Source organism: Stomoxys calcitrans, chromosome 3 (genome assembly GCF_963082655.1).
Source record: "Stomoxys calcitrans chromosome 3, idStoCalc2.1, whole genome shotgun sequence".
Lineage (NCBI taxonomy): Eukaryota > Metazoa > Arthropoda > Insecta > Diptera > Muscidae > Stomoxys > Stomoxys calcitrans.
Window position 1 is genome coordinate 172208248 of NC_081554.1, and position 13553 is coordinate 172221800.

At 39.7% G+C, this 13553-nt stretch overlaps 1 protein-coding gene across 1 annotated transcript in view; it reads left to right on the forward strand.

Moving 5' to 3' along the window:
• LOC106087697 (juvenile hormone acid O-methyltransferase-like) overlaps positions 1-13254 on the forward strand; it is a 228752-nt gene extending 215498 nt beyond the window's left edge. Inside the window, exons 3-5 of the mRNA XM_059365693.1 lie at positions 6132-6520; positions 6589-6875; positions 13046-13254. Coding sequence (XP_059221676.1) covers positions 6147-6520; positions 6589-6875; positions 13046-13254 — 870 coding nt within the window. The 5' untranslated portion in view covers positions 6132-6146. The remainder of the gene's footprint in view (positions 1-6131; positions 6521-6588; positions 6876-13045) is intronic.
• Positions 13255-13553: the final 299 nt, after the last annotated feature.

A 13553-nucleotide genomic window follows, 5' to 3' on the forward strand; every position in this document is an offset into this window, starting at 1 on the left:
ACTTCCAATACCCACAAGCATTTTCCAGCTTACATCCCGATACTCCCCCTTTCCTCAAACACACAAAAATGCAAATTTTGCCCACGAACATTCCACCAAGGAACTGGGGCAAACTTCTCACATACCAATGAGTGCAGCCCGATTCACATTTTAAGCTCAATGATAAGGAACCTCCTTTTTATAGCCGAGTCCGAACGGCGTGCCGCAGTGCGACACCTCTTTAGAGAGAAGTTTTACATGGCATAGTATCTCACAAATGTTGCCAGCTTTAGGAGGGGGAAGACCACCGCTGGAAATGTTTTCTGATGGTCTCGCCAGGATTCGAACCCAAGCGTTCAGCTTGGTGGCTTCCTCAAACACACATTAAATCAAAATTCTTATAACACATGTGCACTCAACTTCCAAACACCTTTCATTTGACACCCATATTTTCGCAATCGGTAAATATGTCCTGGTGGGAGGTTTGGGGGTGGGGCCCCTCAGATACCTAGGAATAAGTTTTTTGGTCAGCTTTGTACTCTGCTTTTAAATACCTTTCATTTGATACCCATATTGCATAAAGCGGTTAAAGTGTCCTGTTGGGTGGTGTTTTTGGGGGTGGGGGGACCCCCCGACACTTAGGGTGACATTTTAGTGCCAAATTCGTAATCTACTTTTAAATACCTTTCATTTGATACCCATATTGTACCATTCGGTGAACATGTCCGTTCGGGTGGGTCTTGGGGAAGGGGGGGTCCCCCCAAGTTATTTGACACCAAAATGATATACCAATTTCGTTTTTTAGAGTACCATAAGGTGACATTCAAATCGGTGCACCCACCTCCGAGATATGGCGTTTTTTAAAAATTGGGGTAAGAGGGAGCGTCCGCCTCCCCTTCGAAAATCAAAAAATGTAGCTGGATGGGGCATCCTCCCAAGTTATTTGACCCCAAAAATGTATACCAATTTTGGTTTTGGTTTTTTTTTTTGGGTACCATAAGGTGGCATTCAAAATTTCGCTTAAATCGGTACACCCATCTCCGAGATATGGGGTAAGGGGGAGCGTCCGACCCCCCTTCGAATAACAAAAAAATTTAGCACCCTTTTATTACCGGGGGCTCAAACTCTACCATCTGGTAAAAATTTCATGAAAATCGATTCAGCCGTATTTGAGTCTTCACGGAAAAGACAAACAAACTAATAAACAAACAAAACGCAACTATTTCATTGTTATATAATGAAAGATATTTAAATGGCATTTAAACTTTTATGACAAACAAAAAGAACAAAAATCCCACAAGTGTTTCGAACTAAGTTGATACTCGTATAGTTGAAAAGTTAATATTGATATTAAGTTAAAAAGTGCTTCCTTTTGAATTGTCTGAACAGTCATTTCTTATAGTCTGTACGAAGAAGGGATAAATTTTAAATTTTACAGTTAAAATATAAATTGTAATCGATTGAAGTGATTTTTTGTAATTAAGAAATTGAAAGAATTACACTAAGCAAGTAAGTGCTGACTTAAGTTGGGCAAAGTCGACCTTTGGAATCCCTTTGCCAAAGTGAAACTAAAGTTCAAAGTTGTTTAAGAGAAGTCATTGTAAATGTTGTCCATGAACATTCCATTTGGGCAAAGGGGCAAACTTCTCATATATCCCATATCATTGGATTTAAAGATTCATGTTTAAATCCACAGATATGGAACCTCCTTTTTATAGCCGGGTCCCAACGGCGTGCCGCAGAGCAACACCTCTATTGGGAGAAGTTTTAACATGGCTCATATATGTTGCCAGCGTTAGGAGGGAATAACCAGCGCTGAAAATTTTTTCGGATGTTCTCGCCAGGATGCGAACCCAGGAGTTCAGCTTCATAGGCGGACTAGCTAACCATGATAGATAATTTCCTTACTCTTCACCTTGCTGGTTGAAGTGGCTTATACAGGAAAAATAGCCTCATTTTGGAAAGTGAGGCTAATGCACTTACACTAGGTTAGGTTAGCTTGAAAATAGGGTGCAGATATTAATCCGCCCCATGCCACTATGGACGTACACCTAAGCCAGTAATCGGCTTGTTGTGCGCTCTAAATACTATAAAGTAAACTCTAAACAAACAAGTAAAAAGGCGTTAAGCTCGGCCGTGCCGAACTTTGGATACCCACCACCTCGGGTATATATGTAAATCACCTTTCATCAAAATTCGGTGAAAATTTCATACCTTATACTCATATACCTCATACCGATCTGAACTATATACGACACGGATGTCGAAAAGCCAAACATAAGTCGCTGTGTCAAATTTCAGTGAAATCGGATTATAAATGCTCCTTTTATGGGGCCAAGACTTTAAATCGAGATATCGGTCTACATGGCAGCTATATCCAAATCCGAACCGATTTGGGCCAAGTTGCATAAACATGTCGAAAAGCCTAACACAAAGCACTGTCCCAAATTTCGTCGAAATCGGACAATAAATGCCTCTTTTATGGGCCCTAAACCTTAAATCGAGAGATCGGTCTATATGGCAGCTATATGTAAATCTGGACTGATCAGGGCAAAATTTAAGAAGGACGTCGAAGAGCCTAACCAAACTCACTGTCTCAAATTTCAGCGACATCAGACAATAAATGCGTCTTTTATGGCCCCAAAACCTTAAACCTAGATATCGGTCTATATGGCAGCTATATCCAAATCTCGACCGATCTGTGCGATATTGCAGAAGTATGTCAAGGGGCTTAACTTAACTCACTGTTCCAAATTTCGGGGACATCGGACAATAAATGAGCATTTTATGGGCCCAAAACCATAAATCAAGAAATCGGTCTATATGGCAGCTATATCTAAATCTGAACCGATCTGGACCAAATTGAAGAAATATGTCAAACACAACTCACTGTCCCAAATTTCAGCAAAATCAGATAATGAATGTGGCTTTTATGGGCCTTACACCATAAATCGGAGGATCGATCTATATGGCAGCTATATCCAAATCTGGACCGATCTGAGCCAAATTAACGAAGGATGTCGACGGGCCTTACACAATTCATTGTCCCGAATTTCATCAAAATCGGATAATAAATGCGGCTTTTGTGGGCTTAAGACCCTTAACCGGAGGATCGGTCTATATGGCAGCTATATCCAAATCTGAACCGATCTGAGCCAATTTAACGAAGGAAGTCGGAGGGCCTAAGACAACTCACTGTCCCAAATTTCAGCGAAATCGGATAATAATTGTGGCTTTTATGGGCCTTAGACCCTAAATCGGAGGATCGGTCTATATGGCAGCTATATCCAAATCTGGACCAATCTGAGCCAAATTGACGAAGGATGTCGAAGGGCCTAACACAACTCACTGCCCCAAATTTCAACAAAATCGGATAATAAATGTGGCTTTTATGGGCCTAAGACCCTAAATCGGCGGATCGGTCTATATGGGGGCTATATCAAGATATAGTCCGATATAGCCCATCTTCGAACTTAACCTGCTTATGGACAAAAAAAAAAGAATCTGTGCAAAATTTCAGCTCAATATCTCTATTTTTAAAGACTGTATCGTGATTTCAACAGACAGACGGACGGACATGTCTAGATCGTCTTAGATTTTTACGCTGATCAAGAATATATATACTTTATAGGGTCGGAAATGGATATTTCGATGTGTTGCAAACGGAATGACAAAATGAATATACCCCCATCCTTCGGTGGTGGGTATAAAAATTTTAATTATTTTTGTTAGTGACCACTGTTGCTCTATAATCTCTTACGTGATTTTTGCGGGTTGTTAGGGTCAATATGTTTCAAAATGCAAATAAAACATGTTTATTTCATCCTTTTCTCGACGCTTCGTCGGCTTTTTTTCCGACTTTTTCAAGAGTTTATTCAGTGAAATCTATTAACAAGAGACGCATTTTAAATATTTTGTTCTGTTTTGTCACTTTTAAGGTTTTTACTTACATATGTTTACATTTGCATTATTCTCTTAATTTATTAAAAAACTGGACATCACGACACATTTATAATAAATATAATTAAAATAAATAAAATGTAAAATATTGCAGCGAAAAATTTAAAACTAATATCACAGAACTATGTTTACACTCTAAACTATTGCAACGGAATACTGTAAGCTTTGTATTATCTTTGTCCTCTTTCGTGCTCATTGACTTATCTATCCTCTGTTGTATACGTAAACTTTCAAGAGTATACCTCTTATTTTCATTTCTCTCTCTATCAAGAATTCTAACAGCTTTGAAGTCAATGTTGTGTCCCTTCTCTTTAATATGTTGTGATAAAGCCGTGCTGTCTCTGCCTTTCTTGATGTCTGCTTCGTGTTCTGCCATTCGTATTTTCAGTTTTCGTCGAGTGGTGCCCACATAACACATATTGTTCCCCTTCTTTGCCATTGCACGTCAATTCGTAAACATTACATTACTAGACATTACATTGTCTAGTTGGAGTTTGTCTGCTTTGGTAGTTGTTGTTGTGAACAGCTTTTGTAGTGTGTGGTTTGATTTGTATGCGATTGTTGTTGTTTTTTTCATTTTCTCTGTTTGGTGCCCAAGCATTGTTTTCTGTTAATTTGGGAATATATGGTACATGGTGAAAATAAGATTTATACCCTCCACCATAAGATGGGGGGTATACTAATTTCGTCATTCTGTTTGTAACTACTCGAAATATTCGTCTGAGACCCCATAAAGTATATATATTCTTGATCGTCGTGACATTTTATGTCGATCTAGCCATGTCCGTCCGTCTGTCCGTCCGTCCGTCCGTCTGTCGAAAGCACGCTAACTTCTGAAGGAGTAAAGCTAGCCGCTTGAAATTTTGCACAAATACTTCTTAGTAGTGTAGGTCGGTTGGTATTGTAAATGGGCCATATCGGTCCATGTTTTGATATAGCTGCCATATAAACCGATCTTAGGTCTTGACTTCTTGAGCGCTAGAGAGCGCAATTCTTATCCGATTGGAATGAAATTTTGCACGACGTGTTTCGATATGACTTCCAACAACTGTTCTAAGTTAGGTTCAAATCGGTGAATAACCTGATATAGCTGCCATATGAACCGATCTTGGGTCTTGACTTCTTGAGCTTCTAGAGGGCGTAATTCTTATGCGATTGGAATGAAATTTTGCACAACGTGTTTCGATATGACTTCCAACAACTGTTCTAAGTTAGGTTCAAATCGGTGCATAACCTGATATAGCTGCCATATAAACCGATCTTGGGTCTTCACTTCTTGAGCCTCTAGAGGGCGCAATTCTTATCCGATTGAAATGAAATGAATGCACGACGTGTTCTGTTATGACTTTCAATAACTGTGCCAAGTATGGTTCAAATTGGTCCATAACCTGATATTGCAGCCATATAAACCGAGCTCCCGATTTAACTTCTTGAGTCCTTACAAGCCGCAATTTTATTTGCCTGCAATTTTGCATATGGTGTTCCGTTACGACTTCGAACAACTGTGTTAAGTACGGTCGGAATTAGTCTATGACTTAATACAGCTCCCATATAAACCCTTCTGCCGATTTGACTTCTTGAGTCCGTAATTTTGCCCGATAATGCTGACATTTTGCATGCGGTGTTCTGTTACGACTTCCGATGGCTCTGCCAAGAACGGTCCAAATCAATCTATAACCTAATGTAGCTCCCATATAAACCGAACTCCCGATTTGAATTCTTGAGCCCTTGCAAACCGCAATTTTTGCCCGATTGACTCGATGTCGCGAGTCGTTTGATCCAAGATCTGACGCTAGCCTACAGCCGCCCCTAACCTAGGAACAGACGCTGATGATGGCCATTGGTTATTTGAAGGCGCCAAAAACTCGCCTCCTCATCTCGAGTATCATTGGCACTCAGTATTTAAGTAAGAGTCAGTGCCGCCTCACCCTTCACTGAGACTCTTCTCTTGAAATTGCTAACTGCCCGCGATCGCATTTGCAGCTACTCCGCATAAAAACGAAGCCTTCCACCATACGCAACCTGCGTTCCCGGTAGCTTTCAGCTAAGCTTCCCGTGATAACGATGTACACCACACAAGTGCTAGGTTAAAGTTCCAAACTGTGTAGTGCGGATCGGATCTAGCCCAAAGATGAACAAAAAATTCATTGTAACCTTGAATTTCTTCTCATCTCTCCTTGTTCATCGAATAGGTTGAAGTGTTGCACATGAATCTACCGGCTTTATATCACAAATCCCATTTGGACCTCAAAAAAGATGTGGGCCAGATTATACGAGAGTACTCAAGCAAATGGAGATGGCGTTTAGATGGAGCAGACACTCTTATCGATGTGGGCAGTGGACCTGGCGATGTTCTTATCGATCACATTTATCCTTTAATGCCGACGAATTTTACAAAAATCATTGGCAGTGACATCTCAGCAGATATGGTAGACTATGCCCAAAAATTTTATCATTTTGTGGAAAAATGTGAATTTCTTACTCTGGATATTGGTTCGCCAAAGCCCTTGCCTGAAGGTTTGCAAGGTCAATTTGATCATGTGACCTCTATGTTATGTCTACATTGGGTTCAAAATCATAGGTAATGGAATTAGTAAAGTTAAAACTAAAACTGAAATCCCCCCATATTTTCCCTTAATTTTCCTTTAGATTGGCCTTGAATAATATTTTCAAACTCCTGCGACCCTCAGGTGGTGATTGCTTTATCATATTCATGTCCAGCCACACAATTTTTGATGCTTACCTGCATATTAACAAGGATCCCAAATGGTCGCCTTATATAACAACGGATGTGCTACGTTTTGTTTCGCCCTTACATGACTGCGATCAAACGAAAGCTGTGTTCACTCAAATGATGGAAGATGCGGGATTTTGTAATGTTGAAGTGGATGTAAGACCGCGAACGATTAATTTTGGTACTGTGGAATATTTTAAAGGTAAATGGGAACATAAACGATTAGGACTTAGTTTTGTAAGTAGTTACCCTCTTATACCCACCACCATAGGAGGGGGTATACTAAGCACACAAGTCATTCCGTTTGTAGCCACTCGACATGTTAATCTGCGACCACATTTCGTAAATGGTAGCTACTTGAACGGATGGCAACGTTATCATACCCACCACCATAGGATGGTGGTATGACCCCAATTGGCATGTGACCTCAATTTATTTATGTCGCATTCAGAACTGACTTACCATGGGACTCCAACGATTCTTCGCCGAATGGCAGATTGTCTTCTTTGTAGTTTCTTGAAATTTGTGGCACATGTGGTACCTCAGAGCTATATGCCATAAATCCATGTTGGTTTAATAATGTTGTTGTTGTTGTTTTAGTTGTTGTTGTTGTAGTAGCAGTGTGTGGTACACTGAGGCGGCAGCCCTTGCCGATGAAGGAATTCATGGGGTCAATCCGGTACGTACAACCGGCTGCCATGGGATTCCGTTGTTTTAGTCACATTTGGATGTGGAGGTGGCGATCCTTATCAAGCGAGGCGAGCAAGCTCGTACAGGTCTATACGACCGCTCACCGCGAAAAAAAAATAATGGACATTGCTTATTTAAAGGCGCAAATAACTCGTCTCATATCGATCATCATAGGCACTCAGTATTTAAGCAAGAGAGAGGGCTAAAATTTTCTACAATGATATTCTCATGACTTCCAACGTGCATTATTGAAATTGGTCTTATAACAACCGCGCCCGCTCCGCTGGTCCCCCCCAGACACTTAACCCTGAAAAACTATCGACATCGTGATCTACTCTCAAATACCACTTATTTAAGCCTCATATTGCCATTGGTTTATGGGATGAGCCGTCCCCCAAACACTTGGTCCCATATTTGGGTATCCGATTCATATTCTACTCCCATATTAATTTTATTCGAGCCCCATATTGCCATGGGCCGTAAATAAGTCCTGTTTGTGGTTTTAAAAAAAGTCCTGTTTGGGGTGTGAATAAGTCCTGTTTGGGGTGTAAATAAGTCCTGTTTGGGGTGTTTTGGGAAAGAGGTGGACCCCAAGAAATTTGGTCCTGAAAGTTTGCATCATTTCGTTCTCTTCTCCCCAATAACTTTGCGTTTAAGCCTCATATTGCCATGGTCGGTAAATATGTATGTCCGATTAAGGAGTGTTTTGGGGGGGGGGCTGGTGGTTACCCAGACATTTGCAAATGCAAATTTCGCCCATGAACATTCCATTAAGGAACAGGGGCACTTACCTAGACACTTAGCCCTAAAAAATATCAGCATCGTGCTCTACTCTCAACTACCATTTATTTAAACCCTATATTGCCATTGGTTTAAAGGGGAGTATATGGGATGAGGCGTCCCTCAAACACTTGGCCCAAAAGAATGAAATCGAATTCGTTTTCTTATCTCGAGTTCATTTCATTTGAGCCCCTTATTGCAATCATCAGCAAATATGGCCGGCTTGGAGGGTGGGACTTAAAAACTATTAACATCATGCTCCACACTATTTGAACCCCAAATTGTCATGGTGAGCAAATACGTCCCTATTTGGGGAGTCCCGAATGCTGATATCACATTCGTACTCCACTTCCAAATATCTTTGAACCATATTTTCGTAGTCAGAAAACACGCTATTGGTGGCTGGGGGCGAGAGGGGTGGGGTGTTTTTTTTTTGGGTTTGAGGAGGCTACTCGGTGACTTGGTCGTGAAAATGTATATAAGAGACGAATTCTACTCTAAAATACTTTTTAATTGAGCCCCATATTGCTATGGACGGTAAATTTGTTCTCTTTGTGGGAGGGACGGCCCTATAGACACTTTTTACCGAATGTTGATATCAGATTCGTACTCTACTCCTTCCTTTTATTTGAGGAACATATTGCTAGGATCGGTAAATATGTACTCTTTGGGGGTTGTTTTGGGGAGAGGCCCCCCCCCAAACACTTGGTTCCACATTTGGATATCAGATTCGTACTCTACTCTCAAATACCTTTTATTTTATACCCATATTGCCATGGTAAGTAAATAAGTGCTGTTTGGCGAGTGTTTTAGGGAAGGGGAGGACCCCCAGAAACTAGGTCCCGAAAGTGGATATCAACTTCGTGCTCTACTCCCAAATACCTTTCATTTGAGCCCCATATTTCTGTGATGGGTAAATATGTCCGACTTAGGGGTGTTTTGGAGGTAGGGCGGCCCACCAAACCCTTGACTCCATATTTGAATATCAGATTCATTATTCACTCTCAAATACCTCTCATTTGAGTTCCATATTGTCGCTATTGGTTTATAAATATATTTGGTGGGTTTTGGGGGCGGGCCGGCCCTCCCATCCGAAATTTATGATTTTAGGTTACTAAAAGAGAACACACAAAATTTTGCTTAAATCGCACCTCCCACCTCCAAAATCTGACGTTTCAGCAAATTTGGGTAAGGGAAATGTTGTACCCTATTTTCACCACTGGATCAATATGCACCATTTGTAAAAATTTCAAGAAAATCGGTTTATCCGTTCCTGAGACTATACGGAACAGACAAACAGACACAAATTGATTTTTATATCCACCACCATATGATGGGGGTATTCAAATCTAGTCATTCTGTTTGCAACATCTCGCAAAATTCGTCCAAGATCCCATAAATTATATATATTCCTGGTCGTTTCGAATTTCTGAGTCGATATAGACATGTCCGTCTGTCGAAATCACGATAGCGATAGAAAGCGTAAAGCTAGCCGCTTGAAAGTTTTAACAGATACTAAATTTTGATGGAGGTCGTTGAAAATTGCAAATGGGCCATATCGGTTGAGATTTGGATATAGCTTCCATAAAAACCGATCTCCCGATTTGATATCTTGAGCCCCTGGAAGCAAAAATGTTCATCCGATTTAGCTGAAATTTTGAATGTGGTATTCTGATATGACTTCCAACAACTGTGCCTAGTACAGTCCGAATCGATCTATAACCTGATATAGCTCCCTTATAAACCGATCTCCCGATTTGACTTCTTGAGCTCTTAAACACCGCAGTTTTTGTCTGATTTTGCTTAAATTTTGCACATAATGTTCTGTAATGACTTCCAACAACTGTGCCTAGTACGATCCGAATCGGTCTATAACCTGATATAGCTCCCATATAAACCGATCTTCCGATTTGATATCTTGAGCCCCTGGAAGCGAAAATTTTCATCCGATTTTGCTGAAATTTTGAATGTGGAGTTCTGTTATGATTTCCAACAATTGTGTCAAGTACTGTCCGAATCGGTCTATAGCCTGATATAGCTCCCATGTAATCCGATTCCCCGATTTGACTTCGTGAGCCCTTACTAGCCGCAATTTTTGTCCGATTTGGATGAAATTTTGCAGATAGTGTTCCGTTAAGCCTTCCAACAGCTGTGCTAAGTACGGTTCGAATCGGTCTATAAGCAGATATAGCTTCCATATACCCCGATCTGCGAATTTGACTTCTTGTGCCCTTACAAGCCCCAATTTTTGTCCGATTTGGCTGAAACTTTGCATGTGGTGTTCCGTTATGACTTCCAACAACTGTGTACAGTCCAAATCAGTCTATAACCTGATATAGCTCCCGTATATACCGACCTCCCGATTGGGCTTCTTGAGCCTTTACAAACTGCAATTTTTGTCCGATTTGGTTGAAATTTTGCATGAAGTGCTATGTTACGACTTCCAATATCAGTGTCAAATACGGTCTAATCAGTCTATAGCCTGATATAACACCCATATAAACCGGTCTCTCGATTTGACTTCTTGAACCCTTACATGCCGCACTTTTTGTCCGATTTGGCTAAAACTTTGCATGTGGTGTTCCGCTATGACTTCCAACAACTGTGTCATGTACGGTCCAAATCAGTCTATAACCTGATATAGCTCCCGTATATACCGATCTCCCGATTTGGCTTCTTGAGTCTATACAAACTGCAATTTTTGTCCGATTTGTCTGAAATTTTGCATGTGGTGTTCTGATATGACTTCCAACAACTGTGTCTAGTACGGTCCGAATCGGTCTATAACCTGATATAGCTGTTATATAAACCGATCTTTAATCTTGATTTCTTGAGCCACTAGAGGGCGTAATTCTTATCAGATTTGGCTGGGAAGTGTTTTGTTATGATTTCCTACAACTGTGCCCAATATGGTTCAAATCGATTCATAACCTGATACAGCAGCCATATAAACCGATCTGCAATCTTGACTTCTTGAGCCTCTAGAGGGCGCAATTATTATCTGATTTGGCTTTTCTCCCGACATTTAACATACGCGTCAAATATGGTCTGCATCGGTCTATAGCCTGATACAGCTCCCCTATAAAGGGTCTCCCTATTTTATTTCTTGAGCTCAAAGGGGGCAATTCTTATTCGATTTGTCTGAAATTTTTCTACCAACATTTTTTCTCCAACAGTGCATTTGTTTGTAACATCCAGAAAGAAGAGAGATAGACCCATTGATAAATATACCGATCGACTCAGAATCACTGATCTGATCTGATTCGATTAACCTATGTCCGTCTGTGTGTCCGTCCGTCTGTCTGTCGCAGTTCTCATCCGATCATCTTAAAATTTGGTACAGGCATGTTTTTTCGGCCTAGAGACGAAGCCTATTGAAATTGGAAAAAAATCGGTTCAGATTTTGATAAAGCTTCCATATGTTCGTCCGATTTTCAGTAATAATGCAATAAAATGGTCATTTGTTAACCGATTCTCTCGAAATTTGGCAAGAAGGATTTTCTTAGGACTCTCGACATTACTGGTGAATTTCATGGAAATCGGTTCAGATTTATATAGCTCTCACATATATATCGCCCGATTTTTACTCCTAGAGCCACTGCAAGCGCATTTATTGACCAATCTTCAAAAAATTTTATACAAGGCTGTCCTCGACGACTTTCTCAATATCTATTTAATTTGGTCGAAATCGGGTCAGATTAAGGTATAGCTCCCATATATATGTTCGTCCGATTTTCAGTAATAATGCAATAAAATGGTCATTTGTTAACCGATTCTCTCGAAATTTGGCAAGAAGGATTTTCTTATGACTCTCGACATTACTGGTGAATTTCATGGAAATCGGTTCAGATTTATATATAACTCTCATATATATATCGCCCGATTTTCACTCCTAGAGCCACTGCAAGCGCATTTATTGACCAATCTTCAAAAAAATTTTAAACAAGGCTGTCCTCGACGACTTTCTCAATATCTATTTAATTTGGTGGAAATCGGGTCAGATTAAGGTAAGCTCCCATATATATGTTTGTCCGATTGTGTGAAATATTGCAATAAAGTGCTCATTTGTTAACCAATTCGCTCGAAATTTGGCAGAAAGGATTTTTTTACTCTCGACCCTTCTGGTGAATTTCATGGAAATCGGTTGGGATTTATATATAGCTCTCACATATATATCGCCCGATTTTCACTCCTAGAGCCACTGCAAGCGCATTTATTGACCAATCTTGCCAAAATTGTACACAACGCTTTCTTCGATGACTACCATAATATCTAAGAAGTTTGGTCAAAATCGATTTAAATAGATTTAGATGTAGCTCCCATATATTGGGTTGCCCAAAAAGTAATTGCGGATTTTTCATATAGTCCGCGTTGACAAATTTTTTCACAGCTTGTGACTCTGTAATTGCATTCTTTCTTCTCTCAGTTATCAGCTGTTACTTTTAGCTTGCTTTAGAAAAAAAGTGTAAAAAAAGTATATTTGATTAAAGTTCATTCTAAGTTTTATTAAAAATGCATTTACTTTCTTTTAAAAAATCCGCAATTACTTTTTGGGCAACTGTAGTTATTACATCTTGAACATATTGGCTTTGCTTGAAAGTTGATACGGAGATTTTAATAACCCATTGGAAAACATCCGCCGTGGTCCATTAAAATTGGTTCAGAATTATATATAATTCCCGCATTGTACAATATTTATAGGGTAGGTGTAGGGTATTATATAGTCGGCACCGCCCGACTTTTGCCTTTCCTTATTGGTTTGAAGTCATTATTATCTAGCGCCCAATTCGCTTAGTAATTTTTAAGCTTTCGTATAAGCCAAAATTTAAAATTTTTTTTGTTTTTATTTTTATATTCATTTTAATTTTTTTTTTAATATTTTGTTTTATTTTTTATTTGCAGAAAATGTAAAGTCCGTGTGTGGTCTAATAGATTATATACCAAAATCCAAACAAGACGAATTCATGGATGACTTTGTAGCTATAATGTCCGAATATGCTGCCAAAGGAGGTGATTTTAACGATTCGCAATCCAAATCTAGCATGAAATATGATTTACTGGTTGCCTATGGAAGAAAGCCGGATACAAGAGGAGAAAGCAGGTCCCTTTAAATAAAAAAGAAGTTTGTTTTATATGCCGGTATACTGGTATTGGGAATTTTAGATTTAACATCTAATGTATGAAGTTATAGAAAACCAAGTTCAATCGTCAGAAGGCAATGAATTAAGACCTTAAATTTGAATAATAACAAGTTAAAGCGTGCCAAGTTCGGCCGGGCCGAATCTTATATACCCTGCACCATGGATCGCATTTGTCGAGTTCAATTACCAGTATCATATCAAGATATGGTCCGGTTTGGACCACAATTAAATTATGTGTTGGAGACCTGTGTAAAATGTCAGTCAATTCG